Source organism: Oncorhynchus nerka, linkage group LG13, assembly GCF_034236695.1.
Source record: "Oncorhynchus nerka isolate Pitt River linkage group LG13, Oner_Uvic_2.0, whole genome shotgun sequence".
Taxonomy (NCBI): Eukaryota; Metazoa; Chordata; class Actinopteri; order Salmoniformes; family Salmonidae; genus Oncorhynchus; species Oncorhynchus nerka.
Window position 1 is genome coordinate 34306344 of NC_088408.1, and position 15807 is coordinate 34322150.

A 15807-nucleotide genomic window follows, 5' to 3' on the forward strand; every position below is an offset into this window, starting at 1 on the left:
AAATTGTGATTGTAAATCAAATTTATCAACCCATGGAGGTCTGGATTTGGAGTCACACTCAAAATTAAAGTGGAAAACCACACTACAGGCTGATCCAAATTTGATGTAATGTCCTTAAAACAAGTCAAAATGAGGCTCAGTAGTGTGTGTGGCCTCCACGTGCCTGTATGACCTCCCTACAATGCCTGGGCATGCTCCTGATAAGGTGACGGATGGTCTCCTGAGGGATCTCCCAGACCTGGACTAAAGCATCCGCCAACACGCAAAGTTACATTGTGTTGTTTAAGTGTTCCTTTTATTTTTTTTTAGCAGTGTATAATGTAACAATGAAAAACTGATGGATATCCTTTGTGGTTTGTGATGGACCATCAGTGAATATGTAATTGGATTGGAAACTTAATCAAAAACCAAAAGCTAATCATTCTAAAATGATGTTCAAAGTTCCCCATGTCTGCAGCCTGTTCTTGTGAACATGTCTAAATGCGTTGTTGGTCACTGGTAGGTCAAAGGTCAACTTCTCTGTTGGACCCTTGATGTCTTCACACAGTTAAAAACCCTGCACAGGTCCCTCTGCAGTCACAAATGTCTTTGAGACCGAAAGAACTGCTACCATGTACTCGTACACTTTTGATGACATCCTAGAGGAGGCGGGCAAGTTCGGCCGATCGCAGAAGCGTATCTTTGCCCTGCTATGCATGGTCTCCATGCCATGGGCCGGTGTCTACGTAGGTATTGTATTCCAAGGGTTCACCCCAGAGCATTGGTGCCGAGACTCAGGGGTGAGTCAGATCCGGAAGAGCTGTGGCTGGAACCTGATGGACACTAGAAAGATTACGGTCCCGGTGGTCAACACCTCAGGAGTGTTGGTCCACAGCCAGTGTGAGCAGTATGAACTGGACTGGAATGCTACGGGTCTGACATGTGACAACCCAGAGTCTGACCTCACTGACGCCCTTCGCAGCAAAGCTCCCATGACCTCCTGCAAGGAAGGATGGGAGTATGACTACAAGGGGAGACAGTCCTTTGTGACAGAGGTGAGAACTCCATGAAGTATTCCTGAAAATGTTCAAGACATTTAGTTTAAATTGGATGTCAGAACAAAGAACAGATTAAGATGGCAGTAAATGACAAGGTATTTGTTCATTTCAGTTTGACCTGGTGTGTGCTGATGCCTGGGTGGTGGACATGTACCAGGCTACACTCAACGTGGGCTTCTTCATAGGGAGCATAGCCATTGGATACCTAGCTGACAGGTAAGGAAGTCTATGTGGATGGTCAGACAGAAGATCCCACCAGTGCAGATGTCTTACTGACTTTTAGAAGGACTTAAAAACAGCAAAGTGAAGGGAATGGACTTGCTAAAAGAGTTAACCCTGGATGAAAGATGTTAACCCTTCTGAAATACTGTATGGAGATGGAAACATGAAATTTGAATTTACATCCCCGTAATTACCTTCTTCTCTTTCATTTTAGATTTGGCAGAAAGGCGAGCTTCTTGGTGTCCAACCTCTTGAATGGGATTTTTGGAATTCTTGTGGCGTGGTCTCCAAATTGGGTATCCATGCTGGTCTTCCGAGCATTATATGGCTTTGGTGTCAAGGGAGGCTGGGTGGCTGGATATGTTCTGAGTAAGACAACATTACTTACTTAAACAATGTCTAAAATTGTAATTTTACATTTCAAGTTGTAGTTTTACATATTGTAGTTGTAATATTTACATTTCAAGTTGTAGTTTTGCTCTTGTGGAGATAATATTTCAGCTTCATGTCAGAAGCTACCTCACTTTCCCTATGTATTCTCGGGGTCCTGTCCTCATGCCCTGCTTCTCTCCCCTCTCCTCAGTCACTGAGCTGGTAGGAGTAGAGTACAGGAGGACTGTGGGAGTCGTCTACCAGATGTTCTTCAGTGTTGGAATTCTCATCCTGCCCCTCATCTCCTACTTCATCACAGACTGGCGCTGGTTGCAGGTGGTCATCACTGCACCTTATATCCTCTTCCTGTCCTACTACTGGTAAGACCTGGAACTGCCTCATACTGTATATATTCAGGTATATTTAAGTTTATGTTTCATGTCTTCAAGCTTTTTATAATGAGTTTTTTGTTCTGGCTTCCAGGTTTATCCCGGAGTCTCCAAGATGGCTTCTCTCTCAGCACAATGCAAAGAAAGCTGTGGAGATCACTGAGGCAATAGCGAAAGAAAACAAGAAAACCCTCTCCAAGAACATTGAGGTGAGAAATTACGGCTGAAATTAGTAACTGAAATGTAGTTTAAAATGACTCACATTTGGCCATTGTATCTTACATATGCTCAAAGATTCCATTTCATGGTAAAGTAGGTTGTAACTTACATAATACTACTGTACTTACAGACGATGAGAGACGACAATGCCGATGCCTCAACCGCCTCGTTCATGGACCTAATCAGAACTCCAAAAATGAGAAAACACACCTTCATCCTTAGTTTCAACTGGTAAAATCTATTCGACAAACAGCAAGAACATTACTGGAACTTTAATAGCCGTATTAGTCACAGCTCACAACTATAAAATGTCCTTTACAACCACCGTAGACCCCTCAGTAAATAACTGGTGTCTTTCTTCCAGGTTCACTAGTGCTGTCGTCTACCAGGGTCTTATCATGCGTCTAGGAATCCTGGGAGGAAATGTCTACATTGACTTTCTCATCTCTGGTCTGGTAGAATTCCCTGCTGCCTTCCTCATCCTCTTTACCATCGATCGTATCGGACGGCGTCTTCCCTTTGCCACAGCCAACATTGTAGCTGGAGCAGCCTGCTTCATTACTGCCATGATCCCCGAGAGTGAGTCTACGATAACGTCGATGTCAAATGGCAATGAACTGCCTGGTTGAATTTGTGTTACACTTTTCTCTCATTGTTCTTTCTCGCACATACAGCCATGTTCTGGTTCAAAACAGCGGTGGCCTGCATAGGCCGGTTGGGCATCACCATGGCTTTTGAGATGGTGGTGTTTGTGAACACTGAATTGTACCCTACCTTTGTCAGGTAAGAGTAACCCGCAGGGCTTTTGAAGGCAGTCAATTCAGGAAGTAAACTGAAGTAACAATTCAAAATTTGAAAAAAAAACGGCATCCATTTCCAATGACTTGTCAATGACCTGAAGAATAGAAGCTATTTATTTTTTTCTATTAAAATCCTTTCCTGAATACTGACATTACGCATAACAGAAAGTTTAGTTTAAAGTTGAAATTCCAGACAGCGACAGTTGTTTCCATCCCTCAGGAACCTGGGTGTGTCTGTGTGCTCCACTCTGTGTGACATCGGAGGCATCGTGGCCCCGTTCCTTCTCTACAGACTGGCTGCCATCTGGCTGGAGCTGCCACTCATCATCTTTGGTACCTAATTACAATGTTAGAAGATGATTATACACATGCGTCTGATTATACACATGCGTCAGTAATATTTTGACACGGCAACGCTGTAAGAAGTTGAATCATGTACTGTACCAGTGTCTCAATATCTTGAGCTTGAAACTAATACTTTTGGCTAATGTAGCCTCAAGCACAGCTTGTTTAGGGAATGTTTTCTAGATACAAGCAGGCACTCATATGCTGATGGTGATTTCTTTGTGTTGTACAATACAGGGGCCCTTGCGTTTCTGGCTGGAGCTTTGGTCTTGCTGTTGCCTGAGACCAGAGGTGTGCCACTTCCTGACACCATCGATGACATTGAGTTTCCAGAAAAGTGAGATTTCTAACCATCAGTTTCTATTATTTCTACAAGTGACTGTGTTGAAACATCATGCTTTCAAACAGTAAGGTTAATATTTCAATAAAATGTCAGCGGTGAGCAATCTATTCATTGTGTATGTATGTGTTCCTCTTACCGTCTCAGATGCAAAGAAAAAGCTCTGAGGAGTAAAGAGCTGAGGAGGAAAGAGATGATAATGCTCGTACCCACCGCCACGATGACCAACAAAGAACCCGAGACTGTCTGATTCCTTCCTGGGAACTTCACGTTTTTGTGATGAAAGTATGAGAAAGTAGTGATGAGCAGTATTTTATTATTTTATGTTAAAATGACCTGTTTGTTTCATTTGTTGTCTCTAATACGAATTAAGGATTTCCTTCACCTTTACCATGTTTCCTGGTTTTATTTATCCGTTAGCTACAGTATGATTTTCCTCTCAGATCATGCTCGTTCTTTTTTAAAATCATGTGTTTAAAGCAATTTACAGATTTTTTTTGTCGTCGTTTTTGCCCAAGCTTTTTTATAAATGTTGGTAATATTGTCGTCATATAAAGTGCATTCAGAAAGTATTCAGATCCCTTCCCTTTTTCCACATTTTGTTACATTACAGCCTTATTCTAAAATGGATTAAATACACATGTTTCCTTGTCAATCTACACGCAATACCCCATGATGCCAAAGCGGAAAAATAACAGAAATACCTTATTTTCACAAGTATTCAGACCCTTTGCTATGAGACTCGAAAGGTGCATCCTGTTTCCATAGATCATCCTTGAGATGATTCTACAACTTGATTGGAGTCCACCTGTGGTAAATTCAATTGATTGGACATGATTTGGAAAGGCACACATCTGTCTCTATAAGGTCCCACAGTTGACAGTGCGTGTCAGAGCAAAATCCAAAAGAGTAGCACCCTACCGACAAAAAAAAAACTTTTAAAAGATGCCGAAAGATAATTATTTTCCTGACACTGGTCATAGACCCATACAAGATTACTTTGAATGTAGCCAAAGGGAGAGTGATAAGATCATTGTTTCGGAGACGCTTTTTGACATGGCGGGAGGTAATTCTGACCTCTTGAAAGAACTGTTAAATGTATCTAAGCGCCAGACGAGAATGCATCTACAATATAGTCACTCTTAGTGATTATATGCGTCAAGGCAATATTCCACGGGGCCTCAGGTGGCAAAAAGAACCATCATTGGGACAGCGCACCGATGATTTCTGTGAGCCCTGGTGTGCCATCCTGAACAAATGCTCTATAGATTTAATGACATTAATTGTTGACCAGTTGAAGAAGGATTTTATTGAAATGGATAACACGATTAAAGACAAACGCACAGCTCTACAAATAGCTGTTAATGATTATGGCATATTCAATGAACTGATGAAAACTAACCAAGCGCTGTTGTCAACAGAAATAAAGGAACTTAAAATCAAGAAATTCAACCAAGACAAAAAAGACAAGGCCGAGGATAAAGTCTACTTCTGGAGAAACCCTGACAAGGGAGGTCCTGTTCCTCCTCTCCATGGCAGACGCAGGAGGGATGCCGCTTACTTCGATCCACCCCAGTCTGATCAACGCTCTACAACCAGCGCCTCATCGGCTTCCAGTTTTTTATTCAACGAGAGACTGGAAGGGCGGAGGTGGCCGCAGGCACGCGCATCGACGAGATGCCTCACGGGAAGGAATAAATTGAAACGACTATCAGAGGTAGAGGAGACCGTTCACACGGTCCCAGAACCCACGGGACTGAGTGTCTTTAATTTATCAAGCAAGATATTGAGCCCTGCCCATGTCTCTTTGCTTAATAAAGGGTTATCTTTTGTGCCTACAACCCAGTGCAACGATTTTGATGTTACGGTAGACATGTTTAAATTTAAGGGAATATTTTAGCTCCCCTAATTCTGACACTTCTATTGAACCAGTCGGTGGCTCTCCTGCACATACTCCGACTCCTTTTAGACGCAAGAGTTATTTTATACCTCCAGCAAATCGCAATCACTCTATCGAGACAAATTGCAGACTTGTGGAAAAAGATGTTGGAAATCTCCTTGAGAATAAACAGGGGTCCAAATCTTTCCATAATTTATCATCTTTGCTTGATTTACAATCCGATACGTCAGTCCTTATTCGTCCTGCTGATAAGGGTGGGTCGGTTGTACTCATGGATAGGACAGTTTATGTACATGAGTGTCATAGACAGCTGCTTGACAACACCTTTTACAAGAAACTCAGAAGTGACCCTACTTCCCAATTTCAGAATACTATTTTTACTGTCCTAGATGGGTATTTAAGTTCTGGTCAGATAACCAAAAAAGAACACTTTCTATACTTTGCCGAAATTACACAAGAATGTTACAAAACCTCCAGGGCACCATATTGTAGCGGGCATTGATGCAGTAACGGCCCCTCTATCTACTTTTGTTGACTTTTTTATTAGACCACTGGCAGATCAGCTCCCCTCCGTTGTAAAGGACACCAGCAGTATGATCTCTATCATTGAATCTCTTGATCCTCTCCCTGAGAATACCTTGTTAGTTACTTTTAATGTTGAGTCGTTATACACAAATATTCCACACGAGGGCGGTATTGCAGCTATGGAAACACTTTCTTCTGCAACGTGACCCTAATGAACTACCTTCCAGTGCATGCATTATAACATTGGCTGAAATAGTACTCACACAACTATTTCATGTTTCTAAATGATTTCTTTATTCAGATGAAGGGTACTGCTATGGGATCACCCATGGCTCCTAACTATGCTAATTTGTATGTGGGTTACATGGGAGAAACAGTCTATTTTCAATCCTCTCAAAAATGTTTTCTCTCAAAAATGTTTTCTTGCCTATCATTATTTGGAAACGGTATATTGATGATATTTTTGTTCTATGGAGGGGTGATGCAAAACAGCTCCAGGCGTTCCATGCTTTTCTTAACTCCTGTTCTGAGCATCTGAGATTTACTATGCAATCTGATACAAGTCAAATCAGTTTTCTTGATCTTCTGATCTTGTGTGAAGATAATGTTCTATACACTGATCTTTACAGGAAACCTACTGATCGTAACAGTTTGTTGAGGGCTAATAGTTGTCACCCACTTCCCTTGAAAAATTGTTTGCCCTACAGATTTCGACAGAAATATGGCTGAGACGCAAAGAAAGTTCAAGGAGAGGGGGTACAAAAATGATCAGATTAATATTGCCATTGAGAAAATTCAAAACAAAATGAGACATTACCTTTTTCAAGGTCAGTCTCGCAAAAAGACGCATTCTTGTGTTCTAACTACCCGCTATTCAAAGCGTTCTGAACAAATTAAGGGGATTGTTCACAAACATTGGCACATTCTAAAATCCGATGATAGTCTCGGTAATGTGTTTTCGGACCTTCCCTTTGTCGTATTCTCGCGGGGCAGAAATCTTAGAGACCAATTGGTACACACTGATTTACCACCCCAAGATATTCCAGAACAATGTCTATTTGCGCCCCTACTGGATGGAAATTACAAATGTAATGGCTGTGCTCAATGCAATGGCACTTAAAAATGTAGATTCTTCAAACACCCACAAACAGGGAAATCGATCCCAATCAAAGGTGTTATCACGTGCTCCACTAAGGCAGTTATTTATCTTATAACTTGTCCTTGTGGTTAAAATTAAGTGGGTAAAACAAAGCGCGAATTAAAAGTACGTATCTCAGAGCATTGTAGCACCATTAGGTGTAAAAACGAGAGGCTGTCTGGATCTTTAACTTAAATACCCTTGTTCCCTTCGGTCTCAACGTAGACTGATCTGAAACCATTATTGTGACTTTGCCATTGTAATTGTTTGTAAGCTTGTGTAGTCTAAAAGGTATTTATGATCGTATGCTATCCATTTGTTTGTATGCTGTTCTTTGTATGCCATTTTAATAATTAACCAATGATATTAAGCCACTCTTGGCCATGATTACAAACACCTGTGTCTTTTGACACTACATAAACGAGTCATCCTGCAGTGTTTGTGATTATATCAAATCAAATTTATTTATATAGCCCTTCGTACATCAGCTGATATCTCAAAGTGCTGTACAGAAACCCAGCCTAAAACCCCAAACAGCAAGCAATGCAGGTGTAAAAGCACGGTGGCTAGGAAAAACTCCCTAGAAAGGCCAAAACCTAGGAAGAAACCTAGAGAGGAACCAGGCTATGTGGGGTGGCCAGTCATCTTCTGGCTGTGCCGGGTGGAGAGTATAACAGAACATGGCCAAGATGTTCAAATGTTCCTAAATGACCAGCATGGTCGAATAATAATAAGGCAGAACAGTTGAAACTGGAGCAGCAGCACGGTCAGGTGGACTGGGGACCGCAAGGAGTCATCATGTCAGGTAGTCCTGAGGCACGGTCCTAGGGCTCAGGTCCTCCGAGAGAGAGAAAGAAAGAGAGAATTAGAGAGAGCATAAGTGGGGTGGCCAGTCCTCTTCTGGCTGTGCCGGGTGGAGATTATAACAGAACATGGCCAAGATGTTCAAATGTTCATAAATGACCAGCATGGTCGAATAATACTAATCCTGGGGCATGGTCCTAGGGCTCAGGTCCTCCGAGAGAGAGAAAGAAAGAGAGAAGGAGAGAATTAGAGAACGCACACTTAGATTCACACAGGACACCGAATAGGACAGGAGAAGTACTCCAGATATAACAAACTGCCCCTAGCCCCCCGACACAAACTACTGCAGCATAAATACTGGAGGCTGAGACAGGAGGGGTCATACCCTACATTATACCCTGACGAAGACCGCTTGGCTGTCGAAACGTTGGTTTTTGCATCTGAGCTCCTAGAGTGTTCGGCTCTCTTTTATTTTCAAGAGCAAAATCCAAGCCATGAGGTCGAAGGAATTGTCTGTAGTGCTCCGAGACAGGATTGTGTCGAGGCACAGATCTGGGGAATGGTACCAAACACTTTCTGCAGCACTGAAGGTCCTTAAGAACACATGGCCTCCATCATTTTTAAATGGAAGAAGTTTGGAACCACCAAGACTCTTCCAAGAGCTGGCCGCCTCGCCAAACTGGGGGAGAAGGGCCTTGGTGAGGGAGGTGACCATGAACCCGATGGTCACTCTGACAGAGCTCCAGAGTTCCTCTGTGGAGATGGGAGAATCTTCCAGAAGAACAACAGTCTCTGCAGCACCACCAATCAGGCCTTTATGGTTGAGTGGCCAGACGGAAGCCACACCTCAGTAAAAGGCACATGACAGCCAGCTTGGAGTTTGCCAAAAGGCACCTAAAGGACTCTCAGATCATGAGAAACAAGATTCTCTGGTCTGATGAAACCAACATTGAACTCTTTGGCCTGAATGCCACGTGTCATGTCTGTAGAAAACCCGGCATCATCCCTACAGTAAAGCATGGTGGTGGCAGTATCATGTTGTGGGGATGTTTTTCAGCGGCAGGGACTGAGAGACTAGTCAGCATCGAGGCAAAGATGAACGGAGAAAAGTACAGAAAGATCCTTGATGAAAACCTGCTCCAGAGCACTCAGAACCTCAGACTGGGGCGACGGTTCACCTTCCAACAGGTCAACGACAATAAGCACATAGCCAAGACAACGCAAGAGTGACTTCGGGTCAAGTCTCTGAATGTCCTTGAGTGGCCCAGCCAGAGCCTGGATGTGAACCCGATCGAACATCTCTGGAGAGACCTGAAAATAGCTGTCTAGCGACGCTCCCCATCCAGCCTGGCAACGAGAGAAGATCTGCGGAGAAGAATAGGAGAAACTCCCCAAATACAGGCGTGCCAAGCTTATGTCGTCATACCCAAGAAGACTTGAGGCTGTAATCGCTACCAAAGTTTCTTCAACAAAGTACGGATTAAAGGCTCTGAATAGTTATGTAAATGTGATATTTCATATTCTTTTTGTTTTAAACATTTGCAAACATTTCTAAAAACCTGTTTTTGCTTTGTCACTCAGGGGTATTGGGTGTAGATAAGATTTGTTTAATTTAATCCTATTTAGAATAAGGCTGTAATGTATCAAAATGTGAAAAGAGGGAAGGGGTCTGATACATTCCTGAATGCACTGTAACAGTGAGTGTATTTTTGACAGTTACTTACATGCCATTCTATAGAAGTGAATGGATTGTGTTGTTTCTGTGAATTTACCTACACACACACACACACACACACACACACACACACACACACACACACACACACACACACACACACACAAGTGACAATTATTTTATTTTATTATCTTGCAGGAGTATACCCAGAATTCCACAGTGTCCAATTTGCACAATAACCACCCAACTTAGAATAAACTATGCTCCAAGTTCACTTTTTGAGAGTAAAGTATTTGCATAATAAAAGTACACTCGGTGACAGAGCATACTATAAATATGTCAAACTATTTTTATTGCGGAAATAAATCTCAGAGTTTTCAAGGGCTCTCTTTCTTAGTGAAACCGTAAGAACGTGTCTTATATACAGACATGCTACACAGTGGAATTGCGTAACTTCAGCCATCTCTAGCTCTTCAGCCAGACAACGGCAGCCAGCTCTTTAAAGGTTAACATGCTGAGTCAGTTGGCGATTCAGTGCATCGTTGGTCAACCTCTTCGTTGGACTCTTGATCTGATCTGTGATTTTTAAAACCCCGGCACAGATCCCACTGCAGTCTCACATGTAGTGTCTCTGCTTCTGACACCTAACTGTGCAACCATGACCACTTTCGATGAAATTCTGGAGTAGGCACTGAATTTTGGTCAAAAGTGCATATTTTCTCTGGTGTGTACTGTCTTTGCCTTTTTCTGGGGTCTATGTGAGCATTGTGTTCTAGGGATTCACCCCAGAGCATTGGTGCTGGGACTCAGGGGTGAGTCAGATTCAGCAGAGTTGTGGCTGGAACCTGATGGACACTAGAAAGATCACGGTCCCAGTGGTCAACACCTCAGGAGTGTTGGTCCACAGCCAGTGTGAGCAGTATGAACTGGAATGCTACGGGTCTGACCTGTTACAACTCCGAGTCTGACCTCACTGACGCCCTCCGCAGCAAAGCTCCCATGAACTCCTGCAAGGAAGGATGGGCGTATGACTACAAGGGGAGACAGTCCTTTGTGACAGAGGTGAGAACTTTAATCACTCAGTGAGATTACGATTTTCTGATTAGACAATAACTTGTATTGTTATGCAACTCTGAACAATTGAATGTATTAGGACATTCAAATGGCAGTAAATTATAAGGTATTTGTTCATTTCAGTTTGACCTGGTGTGTAATGATGCCTGGGTGAAGTACCAAGCTACATTCAGCTTCTTGATGTTCAACCTCTTGAATGGGGTTGCTTGAATACTTGTAGCAGTGGCTCCAAACTATACTGACCAAAAATGTAAACAGAGCAATTTCAAAGTTTTTCTTGAATTACAGTTTATATAAAGAAATCGGTCAATTGAAATAAATTCATTAGGCCCTAATCTATGGATTTCACATGACTGGGCAGGGGCACAGCCATGGGGTGGGGCCCACTTGGAAGCGAGACCCACCCACTGGAGAGGCAGGCCCAGCCAATCAAAATGAGTTTCTCCCCACAAAAGGGCTTTATTACAGACAGAAATACTCCTCAGCACCCCTGTACTGCCAAATTCTTTAAGATTACAGTGGAGACAGTTTATGGTAGAGAAATTAATGTAAAATTCTCTGGAAACAGCTCCCAGTGGACATTTCTGCAGTCAGCATGCCAATTGCACACTCCCTCAAAACTTAAGACATCTGGTATTGTGTTGCGTGTCAAAACTGCACATTTCAGAGTGGCTTTTTATTGTCCCCAGCACAAGGTGCATCTGTGTAATTATCATGCTGTTTAATCAGCTTCTTGACATGCCACACCTGTCAGGTGAACGGATTATCTTGGCAAAGGAGAAATGCTCACTACCAGGGATGTAAACTAATTTGTGCACAAAATTTGAGAGAAATAAGCTTTTTGTGCGTATGGAACATTTCTGGGATCTTTTATTTCAGCTCATGAAACATGGGACCTGCATACACTGACCTTTTGTTCAGTGTATGCTTGTATTTTGCACAATCTTTGGCTTTGCTGTCAAGGGAGGCTGGATATGTGCTTAGTATGAAAAACACAATATGTCCCACAAAAGTTAATGCACGCAGGCATAACGTCACTTTGGATAAAAGTGTCTGCTAAATGGCATATATTGTAAAAGTTCATAGATTAACTACAGAGTATATGATTTTGATAAATAATTAACAGCAAATTAGTCTGTTTTAGCAAATATTAAGTTATATTTTATTTCTTATACAACATTCAACTGAGGAGGATGATGAAATTACAATATGTTTTAGTAATAACTCTTGCTTGATTAAAGTTACTACTATAAAGTAAGTTTATTTTCTGTCTCCTCAGTCACTGAGCTGGTGGGAGTTGAGTAGATGAGGATGGGTGTGCTTTTACAGATGTTCTTCAGTGTGGGCATTTTCATCCTGACCCTCATTGCCTACCTCATCACTGACTGCCACTGGCTACAGATGGCCTTCACTGTGTCATACTTAATTTTTTCTGTCCTACTTCTAGTAGAAGATAAATATCATTAAGGCCTGCTGTCCTTGGGCAATGACCTACTTTACTGCATGATTCTAAAATACTCATGTTGCGCATCCTGCTTCATCCTAGCTATGATCAAAGATAGTAAGTGTGCAATATCTGAGAGAAAGCCTGATATAAAATGGTAATACCGCCCTGTAGCACTCCCATCTGTTGGCATGAAATGCTTTGAAAGGCTGGTCATTGCTCACATCAACACCATCATCCCAGAAACCATAGACTCACTCCAATTCACATACCGCCCCAACAGGTCCACAGATGGCTCAATCTCTATTGCACTTCACACTACCATTTCCCATCTGGACAAAAGGAATACCTACGTGAGATTGCTCTTCATTGACTACAGCTCAGCGTTAAACTCCATAGTGCCCTCCAAGCTCATCACTAAGCTAAGGACCCTGGGACTAAACATCTCCCTCTGCAACTGGATCCTGGACTTCCTAACGGGCCGCCCCTAGGTGGTAAGATTAGGCAACAGCACATCCGCCACGCTGATCCTAAACATGGGTGCCCCTCAGGTGTGCGTGCTCAGTCCCCTCCTGTACTCCCTCTTCACCCACGACTGCATGGCCATGCACGACTCCAACACCAAGTTTGCCGACGACATAACGGTGGTTGGCCTGATCACCGACGATGATGAGACAGCAAATAGGGAAGAGGTCAGAGACCTGGCAGTGTGGTGCCAGAACAACAACCTTTCCCTCAACGTCAGCAAGACAAAGGAGCTGGTCGTGGACTACAGGAAACAGAGGGCTGAGCACGCCCCCCATTCACATCAACAGGGCTGTAGTGCAGCAGGTTGAGAGTTTCAAGTTCCTCGGTATCCACATCACTAAAGACCTATCATGGTCCAAACACACCAACACAGTCGTGAAGAGTGCACGACAATACCTCTTTCCTCAAAAGGCTGAAAAGATTTTGCATGGGCCCTCAGGTGTGCGTGCTCAGTCCTGTCCTGTACTCCTCTGTTCAGCCACAACTGCGTGGCTGCTCACCACTCTAACACCCTCACTCTCGTGAAGAAAATATAGAAATACAGGGGGAGGAGATCGGGGTGCTTTGTGAGAATTTGTCCGCGAGTGGGTTACCCACCTCTACTATCTGTTCTATTGGCCAACGTGCAATCACTGGAAAATAAAGTCGATGATCTCCGTTCGAGACTATCCTACCAACGGATTAATCTAGAGGCGAAAGAAATGCACACCTATTTAGCCGAGGTGCTGGCTAGCGGAGCAGAACACTTGAAAAATTCAAGGAGAGCTGCACACTAGGAGCTCAGATGCAATAATTTAATAGGTAAAATAAGCTGTCTTCATTACACCCTGACGAAGACAGCTTGTCTGTCAACGTTGGTTATTAATTTATTTCATCTGAGCACCTAGAGTGTGCAGCTCTCCTTTAATTTTTCAAGTATCCTACCAACATGACATTAACTGTAATTTCTTATGTTTCACCAGGTCGTGGCTGAACAATGACATGGATAATATATAGTTGACTGGGTTTTCCGTGTATCGGCAGGACAGAACAGCTAAGTCCGGTAAGACGAGGGGTTGGGGGATCTATTTGTCTATATCAGCTGGTACACAATGTCTAATATTAAGGAAGTCTCGAGGTATTGCTCACCTGAGGTAGAGTACCTCATGATAAGCTGTAGGCCACACTATCTACCAAGAGTTTTCATCTATATTTTTCATAGCCGTCTATTTACAACCACCAACCGATGCTGGCACAAAGACAACACTCAACGAGCTATATAAGGCCATAAGCAAGCAAGAAAATGCTCATCCATAAGCGGCGCTCCTAGTGGAAGGGGACTTTAATGCAGGCAAACTTAAATCCGTTTTACCTAATTTCTACCAGCATGTCACATGTGCAACCAGAGGAAAAAAAAAACTCTAGACCGCCTTTACTCCACACAGAGATGCATACAAAGCTCTCCCTCACCTTCAATTTGGCAAATCTGACCATAATTCTGTCCTCCTGATTCCTGCTTACAAGCAAAAACTAAAGCAGGAAGTACCAATGACTCGCTCAATACGGAAGTGGTCAGATGGCGCGGATGCTACGCTACAGGACTGTTTTGCTAGCACATACTGGAATATGTTCCAGGATTCATCCAATGGCATTGAGGAGTATACCACCTCAGTCACCGGTTTCATTAATAAGTGCATTGATGATGTTGTCCCCACAGTGACCGTACGTACATATTCCAACCATATGCCGTGGATTACAGGCAACATCCGCACCGAGCTAATGGCTAGATCCTGGACTTCCTGACGGGCCGCCCCCAGTTGGTAAGGGTAGGCAACAACACATCTGCCACATTGCTCCTCAACACAGGGGCCCCTCAAGGGTGCGTGCTTAGTCCTCTCCTGTACTTCTTGTTCACCCACGACTGTGCACGACTCCAACACTATCATTAAGTTTGCTGACGACACAACAGTGAAAGGCCTGATCACTGAAAGCGATGAGACAGCCTATAAGGAGGAGGTCAGAGACCTGGCAGTGTGGTGCCAGGACAACAACATCTCCCTCAACATCAGCAAGACAAAGGAGCTGATCATGGACTACAGGAAAAGGAGGGCCGAACCACGCCCCCATTCACATCGACAGGGCTGTAGTGGAGCAGGTTGAGAGTTTCAAGGTGTCCACATCAACAAAAAACTATCATCGTCCAAACACACTAAGACAGTCGTGAAGAGGACGCAACACCTTTTCCCTCTCAGGAGAAAAAGATTTGGCATGGGTCCCCAGATCCTCAAAGTTCTACAGCTGCACCATAGAGAGCATCCTGACCGGTTGCATCACCACCTGGTATGGCAACTGATCGACGTCCGACCGTAAGGCGCCACAGAGGGTAGTGCGTATGGCCCAGTACATCACTACTGCCGAACTCCCTGCAAACCAGGACCTCTATACCAAGCGTGTCAGAGGAAGCCCCTAAAAATGTCAAAGACTCCAGACACCCAAGTCATAGACGGTTCTTTCTGCTACCGCATGGCAAGCGTTATCGGAGTGCCAAGTCTGGGACCAAAAGGCACCTGAACAGCTTTTACCCCCTAGCAGTACGACTGCTGAACAATTAATCAAATGACAACCCAGGCAATTTACATTGACCCCCTTTTATTATTTATTTCTTTATCGTAGCCCTTTCCTGCAGCCAAATGACCTAGTGGCCTTATGGGTGGAATGTTATTAATATTTTTCATAATTTCAATATTAATAAACATAATTGTATTCATGTCCAATTTGTAAGTCGCTCTGGATAAGAGCGTCTGCTAAATGACTTAAATGTAATGTTAAATGTAATGTCGCAAATCTGGTGTTTCTATGTTAAACGGTTTTGTTATATTTCAGTGTTCTGTGATGTATATAAAGTGTAATATTGGGATGCAAACTCAAAATGTAATACATTTTTATTCTATATCTGACATGCTACAGGTGTCTTGTCACATCTGCTCCTGGCAAGCCCTCTAGTGCTCATCCAGGG

At 43.2% G+C, this 15807-nt stretch overlaps 1 protein-coding gene across 1 annotated transcript; it reads left to right on the forward strand.

Moving 5' to 3' along the window:
* Window positions 1–568: 568 nt before the first annotated feature.
* slc22a2 (solute carrier family 22 member 2) lies at window positions 569–4114 on the forward strand. Its single transcript, XM_029676778.1, has 11 exons — window positions 569–1034; window positions 1150–1253; window positions 1474–1628; window positions 1843–2011; window positions 2115–2229; window positions 2370–2470; window positions 2604–2818; window positions 2914–3022; window positions 3260–3372; window positions 3622–3721; window positions 3872–4114. Exons 1-11 carry the CDS (start codon window positions 612–614, stop codon window positions 3972–3974), a joined length of 1707 nt encoding a protein of 568 aa, XP_029532638.1. The 5' UTR covers window positions 569–611; the 3' UTR covers window positions 3975–4114.
* Window positions 4115–15807: the final 11693 nt, after the last annotated feature.

Coding starts and splice junctions, on each gene's coding strand:
- slc22a2 (XM_029676778.1), top strand. CDS start 612: ATGTACTCGTACACTTTTGATGACATCCTAGAGGAGGCGGGCAAGTTC. Junction 1,254..1,473: donor ATTGGATACCTAGCTGACAG/GTAAGGAAGTCT, acceptor CTTTCATTTTAG/ATTTGGCAGAAAGGCGAGCT. Junction 2,230..2,369: donor CCCTCTCCAAGAACATTGAG/GTGAGAAATTAC, acceptor CTGTACTTACAG/ACGATGAGAGACGACAATGC.